This window comes from Coenobita brevimanus, chromosome 93 (assembly GCF_032717465.1).
Source record: "Coenobita brevimanus isolate Jiangsu-jjx chromosome 93, ASM3271746v2, whole genome shotgun sequence".
In the NCBI taxonomy this organism is placed as follows: Eukaryota; Metazoa; Arthropoda; class Malacostraca; order Decapoda; family Coenobitidae; genus Coenobita; species Coenobita brevimanus.
Window position 1 is genome coordinate 55,811,194 of NC_137046.1, and position 17,313 is coordinate 55,828,506.

At 40.5% G+C, this 17,313-nt stretch overlaps 1 protein-coding gene and 1 pseudogene across 1 annotated transcript in view; one reads left to right on the forward strand and one right to left on the reverse strand.

The window, feature by feature from the left end:
• ArfGAP1 (ADP-ribosylation factor GTPase-activating protein 1) overlaps window positions 1–17,313 on the forward strand; it is a 99,507-nt gene that overhangs the window by 10,755 nt on the left and 71,439 nt on the right. Inside the window, exons 4-8 of the mRNA XM_080282455.1 lie at window positions 3,780–3,888; window positions 4,421–4,577; window positions 5,420–5,534; window positions 7,867–7,977; window positions 9,171–9,230. Coding sequence (XP_080138581.1) covers window positions 3,780–3,888; window positions 4,421–4,577; window positions 5,420–5,534; window positions 7,867–7,977; window positions 9,171–9,230 — 552 coding nt within the window. The remainder of the gene's footprint in view (window positions 1–3,779; window positions 3,889–4,420; window positions 4,578–5,419; window positions 5,535–7,866; window positions 7,978–9,170; window positions 9,231–17,313) is intronic.
• LOC145412664 (5S ribosomal RNA) lies at window positions 15,388–15,491 on the reverse strand (annotated as a pseudogene).

Sequence of the window (17,313 nt, forward strand, 5' to 3'; positions counted from 1 at the left end):
AAGTCCAAGTAAGTCATTGTACTTAAGTACAAGTACATTATACCATACATAAGTGCTCCTGTTTTGAAAAAGGAAATTAAATGATCGTCACATTCTAAAGGTTAAGTTACTAAGGTTGAAAGTAGCGTATTAGAATATAAGTATTCTTTATTAATCAAACCATTTCTTCTATGACAGAATATTAAGTCTACTTAATAATACCTTTATGAAGGCCAATAGAATATATAAATTTTTGTTAAATGTACTTGATTGTACTTGAAAGTACTGTACTTGGTATTTTTTCAAGTACTCAGGGTCTAAGTACAAGTACAAGTACATGAAAAACTGTACTGAAGTCCAAGTACCAAGTACAAGTACTGTACTTGGACCCAATCCTGATATATATATAGGTAGATGGATAGATAGTTAGATAGATGGATGGATGGATGGATGGATGGATGGATGGGTGGGTGAGTGGATAGGTGGGTGGATGGATAGATAGATAGACAGATAGATAGATGGATGGATGGATAGATAGATAATAGATAGATATATAGATGAAGCATATAGGGGGCTGCCAGAGATCGAGCAGCGTGAAGAGCCATCATTAGGTGACCAAGGCCGATGCATGCAAATATGTTCAAGCCTTTGTAAACAATGCAAAAAATTTTATAAATGATATATGTTTGTATGTATATACATGTAAAAGTACTGTGTGTGTGTGTGTGTGTGTGTGTGTGTGTGTGTGTGTGTATTTATATTATTGAAAGCCTGATAGGTGGGGGCACTCACCATCCACTCACTTGATGTAGTGCTGCTCTTGAGTGACTGCCCTTTCCTTTCTTCCGTCCATCTTTCCTTCCTTCCCCTTCTGTCTTTCTTTCCTTCTTTCTTTCCTCCCTGTCTGTGAGTGACTGTACACTGAGTGACAAGCCAAATGGTTTCCTGTACACCAGGAAACCACTTACCATGCTGTGTGGTACCCATTTAACCAAACTATGACGCCTGGTGATTTAGTTGGTAATTAAGGTGCTCCAACCAGATTGAGCCCATGGGGTTTATTGCACACATGATGCCACTCGGGGATGTGTGTGGCTGGTCTCTCTCATCTTAAATGTCAGGACCAACTTCCCCAGCCCCAGACTCCTACACTCTTCATGGAGCAACACAGGATTAGATAATGTATGTATATATGAAAGCCTGATGAATGGGAATAGAGAGAGCAGAGCCACTGTAAACATGACTGGTTTTGGGGGTGTGCAGAGAAGGAATGCAGTGTAAAGAAAGCTGACACTCGCACAGGTGAAGTTGGCTGGGAAAGCAGCTGGGGTTAATGAGGTGTATGCAGAGATGATTAAGTGTAGTGGAGAGAGTGGAATGAAATACTTGTTGGAGATATGTAAGAAGGCATCGATTAGTGAAACTGTGCCAGCAGAGGGGAAAAAGGTTGTGATTGTACCCCAGTACAAAAATAGAGGTGAGCGAAATGAGTGCAGTAATTATCGTGGCATAAGTTTATTGAGTGTGGTAGAGAAGGTATATGGAAGAATTATTGTAGAGAAAGTAAGAGAGATATCAAAAGTCATAGTGAGTGATGAACAGAGTGGCTCTAGAAGTGGCAGATGATATGTGGATCATATATTTACAGTGAGACAGATAGTGGAGAAGATGTGTGAGAAGGACTCGGATGTGTTTATGGCATTTATAGATCTGGAAAAAGCATATGACAAAGTAGACAGAGAATGGTTATGGAAGGTTTTGTGCATGTACGGTGTAGATGGTAAGCTGCTAGGTGTCATCAAAAGTTTTGATGATGGTACTGAGGCATGTGTAAGGGTAAATGGGCATCTAAGTGAATGGTTCATGATCAGTGTGGACATGCGACAAGGTTGTGTGATCCCATGGTTGTTCAATATATATATATGAATGGGGTGGTGAGAGAAATAAAAACATGAATAATGGATAGAGGGATGGCATTGGTAATGAATGATGATGGATGGAATATCTCAAATTTGTCGTATGCTAATGATGCAGTGCTACTTACAAATACCGGATAAGAACTTGGTAGACTAGTGCAGAGTTTTGTTGATGTCTGTGAGGATCTTGCCTTGAGAGTAAATGTAGAAAAGGGTAAAATGATGGTAATCAAGAGACAATGTGCCTCCCAGTGTGATGTTATAATGAATGGAGAGAGACTGGAGTTGATGGGAGAGTTCAAGTACCTGGATACAGTGATAGAAAAGGGAGGAGAATGTGCAAAAGAAGAGGAAAGTAGAGTGACACAGGGAAGGAAGGTAGCTGGTGCTATGAAGGCCTTGATAAGAAACAGAGGCTTGAGTGTTGCAGCTGCACAAGACTTACATGAAGGAATGTTAGTGCCAGCTTTAACTTGTGGATGTGAGATTATGGTATGGCATGAAAATGAAAAGTCAGGAGTGAGAGCAATGGAGATGGGACTGCTGAGGAGCGTATGTGGAGTATGGAGAGTGGATAGGATACGAAAAGAGTGTGATTCATGAAAGATGCCCAGTGAGGAAATGTGTATGAGAACTGAAGAGAGTGTAATGAGATGGTATGGTCATATGGAGAGAATGGATAACAACAGAGTGGTGAGAAAGGTATATCTGAGCGAATTTGAAGGAGGGAGGAGGCAAGGTGGGCCAAGGAGAAGGTGGAGAGATACGGTGGATGAGTTTGTGAGGAAGAGAGGTATGGAAGTCGGTGAGGGACTGACAAGAGATCAAGCTGGCTGGATGAATGTTGTGAGAGGAAGTGCATGATCAGGGATTTGGCACCCCTTTTTAATGTGACAGCGTTCGGATTGACTCTGTCAGATACGTTTATGTGAAGCTAGAGAATGTGGTGAAAGTTTTTGGCATATCAGATAGAGCCAGGGTTCCGGGAGCTTGAATGATGAGTGAATGGAAGCGTGGGCCATTGGAGTGGTCAGACTTGGGATGTCTGGACATTGCTACTCCTCACCCTGACATAGGGTGGGTTTCATTAAAAGGAGGTCCGGATGATGATGATGATGATGATGATTATTTATATATATATATATATATATATATATATATATATTATATAGATAGATAGATATAGATAGATAGATGTGATTATTTTAGTTATGTAAATTCTTTGTGTTATACAGTAAACTCTCAGTTATCCGTTGTAACTCAGCCAAGCCGAACGCCAGTTAAAGCTAAAAGTCAGATATTGCATATCACCCCCCCCATTGGCTCAATATTCAGTGTTGAGCCGGATTTTGCGTTACTGTCTCAAACCTCCATTTTAACATCTTTCCGATGAGCAAGAGATGAAAATTAAGCATGAAATGCAATAAAATAATGGCACATTTCAGTAGTATAGTAATAAAATGCCAGTTGGTTACCATTTACAAGCCTATCATCATACACCTCAATGCCGGATATTGCTTAGAACCGCCAATTACATCCCGTGTCTACACTGGACATGCATAATATCGCCAGATATTGCTTTAATAGAGCCAAGCCTGCGGCGCTGGATATTGTGACGATGGGTCGAGTGGGGTTGGTGGAGGATTGGTGCCCCTCCCTGTAAAACAGTTAACTCTAAGCCCTTGGCCACCCCGTTTGGGATACGTGGCGTCTGGCAATGAATGAATGAATTACTGAGATTTTACTGTTTTTTTTTTTTTTTCTTTTTCTCACTTGGCTGGCGTCAAAATGAATTAGAATTAACTATCATAACTGTTCTTTGCTCACACTGTTGTTAAGTAGGAATATAACTTGTACAGTGAATATTGCTGTTCACTTGCACAGATCACAGCACTCTCTCATGGCAAGAGTTGGAGTATAGAGACATCATCTGCTCAGAACTATCAGTCCTCCATCCCAAAATCGCTGTCAACACCAGCGTTCAAGTCTTCAGGTAAAAATTCAGCTTTGCTTTGCGCACAGATAACTCCAGCAACCTTGGTACTTTATCTTATGCTTTTTCTTAGGTAGTTGGATGATAATTATCAGAGTCAGTATCACATGCATTCTGTATTGTATGTCTTACTACAAATAAGTGATCCACACATTCCCAACCACTTTGCAGCCTTAATCACATACCAGACATCTTTGCATATGCCTTATCTTTTTAGTTGCAGTTTAGATTTTTTGTAGCATTACAGCAACAATGGTTGCAGTATCAGTAACTGTATTTTCATTTTTGCTGAACTCAGGGGCAGTAATTATAAATTCTCTTTTTTTTAAGTTGGGCGTAAGCTCTCGTGCTTATGCAGTACTGTATGTTTATTTTCACATGGGCAATACAGCTACCAAACTAGTGTCAATGTCAGAGTGACAAAAAAAAAAAAAAAAAAAAAATGATAGCAGTTGTCTATTATGATTTTTTTTATCATTATTATTATTATTATTATTTTTTTTACTAAGGTGCTGTGTGAATACTTCCCCAGGTCAAAATGCCTTTGCTTCAAGTGGCAATGGTTACAGCAGTGGATATCAAGACTTCCAAGGGGGTGGGTACCAGAGTGGCTACCAGGACCCTAGCATGAAGAGCCAGACTGAAGCATTCTTCTCAAGGATCCAGAATGAGAATGCTATGCGGCCAGAGTGAGTGGAGATACTGTACATGTATTCTCTGAGAAACTCAAGAATGAAGTACAGTGACAAAAAACAGATTGATAAAAGCAGTTATCAAGATGTCTTGAAATTAGAACTATAAGATGGATGTGTAACAATTGAGGGATGAGTTACTCAGTGCAGAGATTTTGAAAACTTTTTTTTTCATATTCTTTTTTTAAAGAATAGTTTGGATAAGGATTTAGTCATGAGGAAAGATAAGATAACTGTGTAAACTTTTGTATTTTGAATGTGGTTGGAAGATAATTACTCCTAAAAGAAAACACAGGATGAGATGCTAAGGGTTTAGTTGAGAGCTTCTTAGATATTGTTGTTTACAAGAGTTGCCACACAATGAAACATGGCTTATACATCTAGATATGGAAGGAAAAAAGATAGAATAAGTTGTTATTGATCAGCAGTTTTTTTGTTGGAGGTTCCTGGTACCTCCATAGCATAGCTTGCATAGTTTTCAACAAAACCCTGCTGGTATTTCGTGACTTGTGTTACTTGAAGTAAGCTATCTGTTCATCTACATAAACCAAACTTCTTTTTTTTTTATATGTATGTAAAACAGCCCAGATCCTGTTGTATGCTGTAGAGCTAGAAATGGGAAACCATAGTACAGTACCATTTTTACATAATGCACATTTTTGAGGATGACCCTTATTGTTTTCATCCATCCATCATCCAATCCTACGTTGCCCCATTATTTTCTTAATTTCATTTTGTTTCATTTTTTAGCAATCATTTTTGTTGTCCCACCTTCTTCTGTTATATCCTAGCTTCCATTCTGCATATCTTCTATAGATGTTTCATTTTATCTTCAACAGCAACATTCCACCATCTCAAGGAGGTCGCTATTCTGGGTTTGGAAATTGTCCCAACCCTCCCCCCAAGAGTGCATCAACTGAATTCTTCGATACTGCCGTGTCTTCCCTTTCTTCTGTAAGTTCAGTTTGGAAGAAAATGTTGTTGTCATAATTATCATCACTTCTGGTTTTATGTTGTCTTTTCTGTTCTAGTTCCAAGTGGTTGAACCCCCCCCCCCTCCTCTCTCTCTCTCTCTCTCTCTCTCTCAAAACTCCCGGTCTTTTCCCTCCATACATAATCCATTCTCACATGCATTTTGTTTGTTTGCATGGTTAAATGGTGATACCTTGTAAAGGCATTATACGGTACCTGCTGTAACATTAATCTGTATATTGGGGTTACTGTATTTTGAATGTACAGTAATAGGCATGACTGAGAATAATACAGGTACGGTATTGTATTTAGGTTACCCTCGTCACATGATTGAGGAGAGTTCCAGGAAAATGATCAAAAACTGAATGATTGTATATTGATATACAGTACTGTACTGCAGTTATAACATGGGTTTAGTGGTCTCACATTCCGCAGACCTCATGAACCCCATTATATATATAACCTATTTTTAAGAATTATTTTCTTGTACATTGGCATACCACCACCCTCCCATCTTCATTTCATCCACTGATCATAGTTCTGTTGATATACAAATTAGGCTGTTTGTATTAACTTTGACACATGCATCAATCATTGCCACCAAGATGTCTTAGAGGCAAGTCAGTACATCTTGAACTACCCCATAGCCCAAGAAAACTAGATGATCCATCACGCTTGAGCAAAAAAATATGTATCCTTGAATATTTCGTGAGCTCTGGGTGTGTGTGTGGGTGTGGTAGTAGTAGCAGTAGTAGTACAGTAGTAATAATTGGTAGGCATGCAACGAGGTGAAGTCAGTTGTGTACTGGTGGATGTTTCACTATGTTTTATGACTTGCAAGGCAAATGAAAATTTGTTGTTATTAATTTCTGATCAGTTTAATTGTATTTTCAAATTTCTGATGATGAGAGGGATCAAGCTTGCAGTGAAATAGAGACAAAGAGAATGCAGGGTAATGAGAGTTTTCTGACCTGCTTCTGACCAGCTTTGATGTGATGAGCTGTAGTAAGCTGCTTAATGTTGCGTTGCTGATGTTCAGTGTGTTATGTAGATTAAATTTTACTTGTTTTTTCATGTAGTTGTTGTGAATTTATTGTGAGTGTTGAATGAATGTTTTGTTTTTCTCTTGGAAGGAACAACAATTGTGGGCTCGTGGCCTTTGGTTCCTTCTTCCTCAAAAAAAAAAAAAAAAAAAAAAAAAAAAAGTGTACCAAACAGCTGTGTGGTAAGCAGAGTTACTTTACTGCATGTTTGTTGAATTACTACATGAGTTTTTATTTTCTAGAGGAAAAGAAAACATTTGTCATAAGTAATGATCATGGGGTAAGGGTTGGAGACGTTAAGGGTATACTGCCATTAAAAAATTATTCCCAGACTTCTTGATAGTGGCATGCCACTGGTGCAGGTCAAGCACCCAGTATCACATATGTTGCCACCAACAGGTAAAAAGTACACATTTATGCTTGGCCATGGCCTTAAAACATGTAAATGTAACTGTTGTATCTTCATAGAGTTTTATTTACCATAGGATAGACTGTTTATCTTGGAGGTGTTTGATATAGCCATCAGTAACTCCTCCATTGTAAGAACTCTCCTTTAATATAAATAAAATAGTCTAATGAAAGCAAAAATTGAAATGAAAAGTACATCAGTTGATTGTAATGGGTTAAAGAAAATTGATTCTTTGCACTGTATTATTTCCTCTTTATGCTGGGTGGGCAAATCCAGTTAATGATTTATTATATACTGTATATATCCATCCTCTTCTGTCTTTCTTTCCTTCATTCTTTCCTCTTTCTTCTGCCTGCGGGTGACTTTACACTCCCTCTTGTGTCTTTCTTTCCTTCATTCTATCCTCTTCCTTCTGCCTGTGGGTGACTCTACACTGAGTGACAAGCCAAATGGTTTCCTGTATGCCAGGAAACCATTTACTACGCTGGGTGGTAACCATATAGCCAAATTTTGGCTCCTGGTGGTTTAGTGGGTAATAAAGGTGTTCCAATCAGATTGAGCTGGTGAAGGTTTATATCCAAGGGGTGGTTGGGGTTTATTGCTCACGTAATGCCACTCAGGGATGAGTGAGGCTGGTCACTGTCATCTTAAATGCCAGGACCAACTTTCCTAACCCCGGGCTCCTACGCTTCTCATGGGGCAACGTAGGATTAGATGATGGATGGATATATATATATATAAAATCTATCTGTCTATATCTATATCTGTATCTATCTATCTATCTATCTATATATATATATATATATATATATATATATATATATATATATATATATATATATATATATATATATTTTAACAGGGCTGGTCTATGCTGTCTATCGGGGCAACTAAGGTAGCTGGAAAGGCGATGGAATACAGCTCTATAGCGTCAGAGAAGGCAACAGAGTATGGCCAGAGTATCTCAGAAAAGGTGAGACATTCTGTGTTTGCATCTGCTGTTGTTTAATTTGTTTTATTTTTAACTAGAAGACATTAAAAGTTTGGTAAATGATAATACTTAGGTAGAGGTGCAAATTAGCTTGTTCATGTCAAATTCTACCCATTGTTTAGCTTCAGTAGATGGTGCAGGCCTGTACACGATAACAACACTTCATTTATGATAATGCACTTTATCTCATAGCTCTGTATTGTACTGTGTACAGTAGTAGATTTAGTAACAGCTTCAGTGCGTGATATCTTCCAAACAAGCTTTTGATGTTTATTAGTTTGGTTGTCTTTAGAGTAGGATTAAGAGATACTGTATGCACCTTGTGGTCTTATGTATATTTGCTTTGTCTCCTGTCCCATCCTTTTCCCAGAAATGAAAGGTAAATTTAACAGTTATCAAATTCTTTAAAGCCTGTTGCTGCAATATTTTTGTCTCTGTATTTAGTATTCTTTCTAATATGGTACAGTATATCAGTTTGGTATCAGCAGATATAGTAGAAGTAGCTGTACTTGCATTGCCATCTTATAATTTTATTTACATGCATGAATGTCATTCGTCACCCTCTGAAATGTTGTCTTTGTGATACACATTTCAGTCGTAACGTTGAGTAAAGGTGAACTGCAAATGTTTCTTTTGGCTTATTATTTAAGGTTTGGTTCTGTTTAACATACAGCAATGTCGTTATTAGAAAACAAATTAAGATTTGATTACATCATTTAATTTTTCGGTAGACAGTAATGTTAGAATTTAAAAAAAGGTATAGCTGTACATTAAAGTTTTCCCATTTGCCAAAGGAAAAGAAAAAAAAAGTCCAATATAACAGTAATTTAAGTTGGTTTCAGTTATTTAGGATAGTACCTGAATGAACTTAAGTTGAGGCATGTGCATCAAGTTCAGTTGTTGTATATATTTCATATTATAGGAGTGTGGTATATGTTTATGGTTGGTACAGTGTATTAATTTATGATACTTGGATTGCTATAGTTATGTGACTGGAGGCAAGTGTAGAATGATTTTTGCCTAGTTATCCCGACCTTTCTTTTATGCAATGTCCCCAGTTCCCTTGGATGTTGGATTAGTGATTAGCATCAGATATCTAGAAGTGTGATATTCCTTGCATGTGAGTAAATAAACTTGTAATATTATGATGCTGACTTTGGTGTTGCTGGTGTCAGATTCGTGATGGCAAACTGATGGACGAGATTTCTGCCCAAGCATCTGTTCTGGGAAGTAAGGTATGTACTGTACAGTACTCAGTTCAGCTCATTGAAAAACTTGGAACAGTATTGTCACTATTGTTCTCCCCAGAACATTGCGACTTACATACAGTACTAAAATATTCAGATTCATAAGCATGTGTTTAATCTTTATCTTCCTTCTGCCTGTCTTCAGCCTGATGGATCTTTTCATATGGCGAATACAATCGTTTGGCGTTACCCAGAATATATATATATATATAAGGTAAAGTCTATCGATGGGCTGAAAGGGTTAGTAGAGAATTTTTCTAACCCTTTCAACCAGATGGAATCTTCCTAAGCTGAGTAAAGTTGCCTGGTATTAACCAGAATTAAATACAAAATATGACATTGGGCTGAAGGGTTAAAACACACATAAAATACAACATAATGTAATAGATGTTATGCTGTTCTTAATAGGCATAGTTAGTGCTTTCTTCATTGTAACATTGGTGAGTACTGTTGTACAATTGGTTTGTCTTACTATTTTTTCTAATTCCCTTCTTTTTATGAACATTTCTTCATTTACTTCCTCCTCATTTTGTATTTCGGATCATCATTGAACTAATACAAGATGGTGTTTATTAGTTTTTCTATTACAGTTATTACTACATGGACATGTAAAAAAAAATATGGGAAATGTGCTTACGGAGGTGTTGATGAGGAGCCTACTTGTGGTGGACATTGTGTGCCTTAGGAGGAGAGAAGCAGCAGTAACAGCATCTTTATCCAGGAGCCAGACTTCGTATTTCCTGGAGTATCAGGGTGGGGTAGGACCCTATAGTGGGACCAATGCATTTTGGCAGGTTGGGAGTTGCCTTTTGTGGTAGGTGGGGGCGCTCATCATCCACTCACTCGATGTAGTGCTGCTCTCGGGTGTCTGCCCTTTCCTCTCCATCCTTCTCTCCTTCCATTCTCTTCTGTCTTTCATTCCTTCATTCTTTCCTTGTCCTTCTACCTACGGGTGACTTTACACTCCCTCTTCTGTCTTTCTTTCTTTCATTCTTTCCATTTCCTTCAGCCTGTGGGTGACTCTACACTGAGTGACAAGCCTAATGGTTTCCTGTGCACCAGGAAACCATTTACTATGCTGGATGGTAACCTTATAACCAAATTTTGGCACCTGGTGGTTTAGTGGGTAATTATTGCGCTCCAATCGGATTGAGCTGTTGAGGGTTTATATCCAAGAGATGGTTGAGGTTGATTGCACATGTAATGCCACTCAGGGATGAGTGAGGCTGGTCACTCTCATCTTAAATTTCGAGACCAACTGCCTAGCCCCGGGTTCCTGCGTTCCTCATAGGGCAATGTAGGATTGGATGTTGGATGGATGGAGGGGAGTTGCCTCCCCCTGCACTTAGGGGATTAAAGTGTTGCCACTTTTCCAGATAGCTACCCTCCCCCATGATACTTGTACTCTGTATATGGTACCTGTAACAGAAAATAAGTACCAGTACTGTACACATACCAGTTATATTTCAACTTCATTATTCTACAAGTTGAAAGAACAGTAACCAAGTCTGTTAAGATATTTATACAACAAAGCAGAAACGTGGCACAGTATACTGCGGCGTTGCCCTCCTGGCTGACAGGTCACGGCCACCTATCTGCGAGGGTCAGATGATACAGAGCCACCACAATGGAAGCTTCTCCACGTCGCTCCGTACACTTGCACAGTCAAGCGAAGCAACTTGTATTCCAAGTAAACCAGTATTTTCAAGAAGGAAAAGGAGAATAGAGGAGTTATTGATGATGATAATAATAATAATAATAATTACAATAATCCATCCATCATCAAAACATACGTTGCCCCATGAGGAGTGTAGGAGCCCGGGGCAAGGCAAGTTGGTCCTGACATTTAAGATGAGAGTGACCAGCCTCACTCATCCCTGAGTGGCATTACCTGAGCAATAAACCTCAATGACCCCTTAGATATAAACCTTCGCTGGCTCAGTTTGATTGAGGTGTAATAATTACCACTAAACCACCACGCGCCAAAATTTGGTTATATGGTTACCACCCAGCGTAATAAATGGCTTCCTGGTGTACAGGAAACCATTTGGCTTGTCACTCAGTGTAGAGTCACCCACAGGCAGAAGGAAGAGGAAAGAATGAAGGAAAGAAAGACAGAAGAGGATGGAAGGAAAGAAAGATGGAGGAGAGGAAAGGGCAGACACATGAGAGCAGCACTACATCGAGTGAGTGGATGGTGAGCACCCCCACCTACCACATAATAATAATAATAATTTCACTCTCATCTTTAATGTCAGGACCAACTGCCTAGCCCCGGGCTTCTACGCTCCTCATGGGGCAACTTAAGATTGGATGATGGATGGATGGATAACAATAATAAAAATAATGAGAGAGAGAGATTGGCCTAACCTGGGTGGCTATTTGGAAAAGTGGCAACACTTTAAACCCCTAGCCACTGAGGGAGGCCACTCCGAAAACTGCCAAAATGTGTTGGTCCGACTATAGTCCAAATCTGGTCAGGTGCTGTCTACCACGAGGGTGTGCATGTTCTCTACATAGTGCATCTACTGTACTGTATTGTACTGTACCTGTAGGACAACCCCACAGACGCATTTGCTTTCCTGTGGTCGACAGGCCTGCTCAGCCAGACTGGGGTTAAGCAACAACTTTCATATACAGTATATTTCCCTCTTTTCTATACACTGTGAAGTGGTAGCAATTATACTCAGTCTGGTTGACTACACGATGATTAATTCTGTTGAAACTGTGAGATTTAAGTAGGTGAAAGCATACTTTGTGTGTGTGTGTTACATATATGTTGCCAGCTGTTTCCATGCACTTTTCTGTTATTTTGAATTACATTTGTGCAGTGTACTGTAATATTGCATTGTAAGTTTGTATGTGTTGCTGCTACAGTACTGCTACCATTTTTTTTATATATATAATAGGTAAGTACTTCTTATGCTTGTGTCTTTGTAGTGTGCAATGAATTATTCTTTTCTCACATTTTCCTTATGAACATTACATTAATACTGTTGATATTTTTAATTTTCCTGTGTACCTGTACCGTAAATGATGTGGACTATAGTGATTTAGTGTTGGGCCCTTTGAGGCCACAGCAGGATGATTTGGGTTTAGGTGTTTGCTTCATGTTCTTGTAATGTACTTTAAATCACCATTGATTTCATGAAGTTTGAAGATTGATGAAATGAGTACCTTGTTGTAAGGGTCAGGTTGTGACTTTTTGTGCAACATTCTGCTGCTTATTTTCCAGAAACATAAAGAGTGTGTGAACAAAAAAGCCATTTTTAAAGAAAATGCCTTTGGTAATGGGAGATATGAGTAAACATGTGTGTGTGGAAGAGTAAATTGGGAGTATGTTGTCCTGTTTCAGCTACCCCCTTTTTTGGGGGGATGTGACCTATGTATATAGCAATGAGAGATGTAAGGTTAATCAGGTCAGTATCTTAGTAAAATTCCGTTGTGCACAGCATTCTCTGGTCCTAATAAGCAAAAGTATGGTCTATTACTGTATAATAATGGCCTCTAAATTCTGCCATAAATCTTTATTGTTGGGGATAATGTAAATTCTGCCATAAATCTTTATTGTTGGGGATAATGTAAATTCTGCCATAAATCTTTATTGTTGGGGATAATGTGTAGTGTTACCAGTTGACTGTACATTGAGTGACAAGCCAAATGGTTTTTTGTAGCTTAGGAGACACTTCGCTGTTTTGAGTTGTAACCATGTAGCCAAGTGGATGCCTGGTATTCTCGTGAGTAAAGGCATTCCAAGCAGATATGTCCCATAAGGGTTAACATCTGAGGGATCCTTAAAGTTGGTTAGTTACATAATACTGCACAGGGGTTTGCAGTTGGTCATTTGCCTTAATTGTTTGGATGAAGTAGCCTAGCCCAAGGTCCCTACATTCCAGACTAGGTGATAAAGGATTAGCTGACTTAAATAGACTTACCATAATGCATTGTTGACCTTTCTCCTGGGCATTCAGACACTGTCGGGCCTTTCTACCACGGTTTTGGCACTGTCTGGTGCTGAGTGGCCAGAGGAAGAAAAGGACACACACAGACAGGAACAGGAGGAACATATGGAGAAGGAGGCTGAGGTTTTGTTCATGTTCAGTGTTTTAGAAATTAATTAGTCAGCTAGAGTAATGGTATGCAAAGTGTCTTGGGAAATTTGTAGGCTGGGTAGTGTGTTAATTACAGATATTAGAAATTTTTGCATGAGGTAGATTTCCTTTTGTTGTAGGATGGGAGCACTAAAGTAGTTAGATACATTTGTCATCAAAAAGTGAATAAGAGATGTGTGTCAATCATAACATTGCTTGCTATAGTTTTTTAAACCTGACTAGATATAGATCTCAGTGAATACAGTATACCATTTGATTATGGTTACGGTAGTGTAAATTGCACATGCTAAACAGAAGTAGTGTATACATAAAATGGACAGATAAAGACTGCTTATAGTACCAGAGTAGTATAGAAAAAATGTCACACATTGATGCTGGCATAGGGTCCTAAAGTGTTTTTAGTTGTCTAAACTACATGGCCACTGAGCTACTGTGGATGAAGTGATCAGCAGAATCTTCTAGGTAGTGCTTATGGTAGTTTGATTCCTTGATTACTGCTGACTTTCTCATTATGTTTACATGAGAGAGTGTTAGGTTTTGTATATTTTGGCAAAAATACAATATTGGTTTCACATGGGTAGCTGATAGATGATAATATCCAGTACATTATTCTTAACCTATTTGCATTGTGTGCAGAGTACAGTACTTAGTTGCAAGATTAATATTTATAGAAAACTGTCCTAAAAACATAGATGTATATATACATATATATATATATATATATCATCATCATCAGCCGTTTGAGTATCCACTGCAGGACCGGCCTATCCCGACCAAAGTCGGGACGATACAGCCAATGTATCTCTACCAAGTGGCTTAGGCTGTCTGATAGAGATTGTATGTAGGGTGAGAAGTGATTGTAAGTGTAATTGTAGTGTTGGAGTGGCTTTGGATGTGTGAGTAGTCTGAGAACCAAGTGTAATCGGCCCACGCGAGCCGACTGGGTGCAAGCATACTTTATAGTATGTGACACTGGTTCAACCACAGCACCCCTTGTGTCCACCAATGCAGTACGTGGCTGGGTGAACACTCCCAAAGTTTATTACCCTGGTGGGACACAAACCCTGGTTCACCCTTGTATGAAACACACACTCTACCACTGTACCACAGAGGCTCATATATATATATATATATATATATATTTTTTTTTTTTATGTGACCGACTCTGGGCATAGGCTGCACAGCCTGCTTTCAAGGCCCAGTAGTCCTCCTACGTACCGCACACCTCTACATGTCACCACTTACATACATACATACATACACATACAGTAATCCCTCCACTATCCGATGCATTAGAGCCAAAGGCATGTCCGGAGAGTGGTCCCGTCCGGATAGTGGGCCCCAGCCTCCTGGACATGTGCTTATGGACCCTAACCCAGAAAAACACTTATACAACTCCCTCTGGACATGCATAGCACCTATTTAAGACCCAAATCACACCAATAAGGGACATAAAAGACTGAAATAAATGCAAAAGAACCATAAAATGAGGTTTTAGAGGTGAGTTTATACAATATTAAACATTCTGGGTACTTACAACAAGTCCTTGGCTCCTGGACTGGAAGTTATGGACCCTAACCTAGCCTAACTCAGAAAAACACCTCCCTACTGCACATGCATAGCACCTAAGACCCTATTCACACCAATAAGGGACATAAAAGAGTGAAATGAGGTGTTAGAGGTAAGTATGGAAAATACAGTACAATATGAAACATTCTGGGCACTTACAGCAAGTCCCTGGCCATCTCGATGAATAACCCGCCTCCTCTCAGACTCTGACAGTAAAAAAGGAGTTCCTGAAGCACCTGCAGTATGCTGTACATGAAGTCTTGCACTGAACTTAGTCATTTGCACTCAGAATTCCATTCTCTTAACACTGCGCACTGTAGTCTTACTTGGGCTCCATTGTTCATTCATTCATTGCCAGACGCCATGTATCCCAAACGGGGTGGCCAACGGCTTAGAGTTAATTGTTTTACAGGGAGGGGCACTAATCCTCCACCAACCCCACTTGACACGTAGGGATGCCAACAGCATCTGGTGTTCCCAGGCGGTCACTCATCCAAGTACTAACCAGACCCAACGTTGCTTAACTTCGCTGATCGGACGGGAAGCGGTGTACTCAACGTGGTATGGCGCGCTCCATTGTACCTTAATGAAATAAGTGTTGCACTCTGCACTTAAAGTCTTTGCACTCATAAATCCATTTTCTAAACATAACACACTCTAGTTTATTTGCACTACGTTGAAAGCCTATAAAATCAGTGTCTTTTCACTCAGAATTCTAATTTCTTAACTCTGTGCACTGTTTGTTTTCACTGCACAACACTGTAAATTCCCGTGTGGTCTAGTGGAGAAGTTCTAGCTGTTTAATCACTGTCAGAGTCTGAGAGTAGCTGTTGCAGGTGACCTAGAGGTGCGTCGCTGGGTCGTGGTGATGGAGTACCCACTGCAGACAACTCTGAAGAGAGGCGCAAACTCATGTTGATTGGTGACTCCACTGTGCCTGTTGTGCTGGGCTGTGGCCCGGAGGATGAGGGCCTGTCTCGGGGAGGCAATGGAATGGAGCCAGGGCTGGGCACAGTGGGGTTCACGGGTCTGAAAAAGCAGTCAATGGCTGATTGATACAAGGAACAACAATTTTGATGATTAATGATGCGGTGCCTGAAAGCGCGCACTCCCTCCACAAGTTCCAAGGGCCCCATCTCCCTGTCGTAGTCCGGGTGTTCCAGGTAGTCGAGAACGAACTCTACGTGTTCCTGGAGTGCGCTCAGCTTGGGGATGGCTGGAGTAGTGTCACGCTGAGAGGAGTCCGCATCATCGTCGCCGTCCTCATCGGAATGTTCAAGCTGGGTACTGACACCTGTAACTGAAAATGCGATCTCGATATCAGACATGGTCTGATACCCAGGATCGCCCTTGTCATCATCCAACCACTCACGCACTTCGTCCACATCAACATCGTTGCCATGCGCACGTAGACGTGCATGGAAGTCATCCACGTCAAAACCTAGGAAATCTTGCTCCACATCCGTTCTGAGAAACAGACGAAACCAACCATTTTCTAGAGTCTTGACAGGGACTTCCTTCCATGCACTGGCCCAGTTGTAGATGGTAGACTTGATGTTGTAGCGGCGAATGTTTCCAAAGTCTGCTGGCCTTGGGTGTCCCGTCCCTCCCTGCGCTCGTCCTTGTCCTCGAGAACAACCATCACCTCGTCCAGGAACTTCCTTCGGTACAGCCTCTTCATTGCCACGATCACTCCTTGGTCCATTGGTTGGATGAGACCAGTTGTATTAGGTGGCAGAAACATGCACCTAATGCGCCCATTCTCAGCCACCAAGTCCTTGTCGCACGGGTGAGCAGGTTCATTGTCTAGGAGAAGGAGGGCCTTTACCTAGTCGCGTGGGATTCCCAGTTTCTCCGTCTGGTAATGGATGACCTTGACGAAATGGCAGTGGAACCAGTCTTTGAAGATCTGGGCAGTGAACCATGCCTTCAAAGAATGGTACCAAACGACAGGAAGGACATCCATCACCCCACGAAGACACCGAGGCTGCTTTGGACGGCCAACAATAATGGGCTTGAGCCGGTGCATGTCGTTAGCATTGGCACAACACAAAGCAGATATCCGTTGCTTGGAAAGCTTCCGGCCAGGTACACGCTTCTCCGTCTCCTCCGCTAGAGTGTTCATAGGGAAAGAGCAATAGAATAAACCAGTTTCGTCAGCATTGTAGACTTGACCGAGAGTGAGGCCCTCCCTGTCGATCAAGCGCTTCACCTTGTGCCGAAACTCCTCTACTCCATCCTCGCTGGCATCCAAAGCTTCACCATGAGACTAACAGTTGGTAAAGCCATGTCGTAACTTGAACGCGAAGAGCCATCCCTCAGATGCCTTGAAGTCTAGGGCGTTGTGAAGCCTTGCGAACTTCTCAGCAGCAGCCTTCGACTCCGTGCCA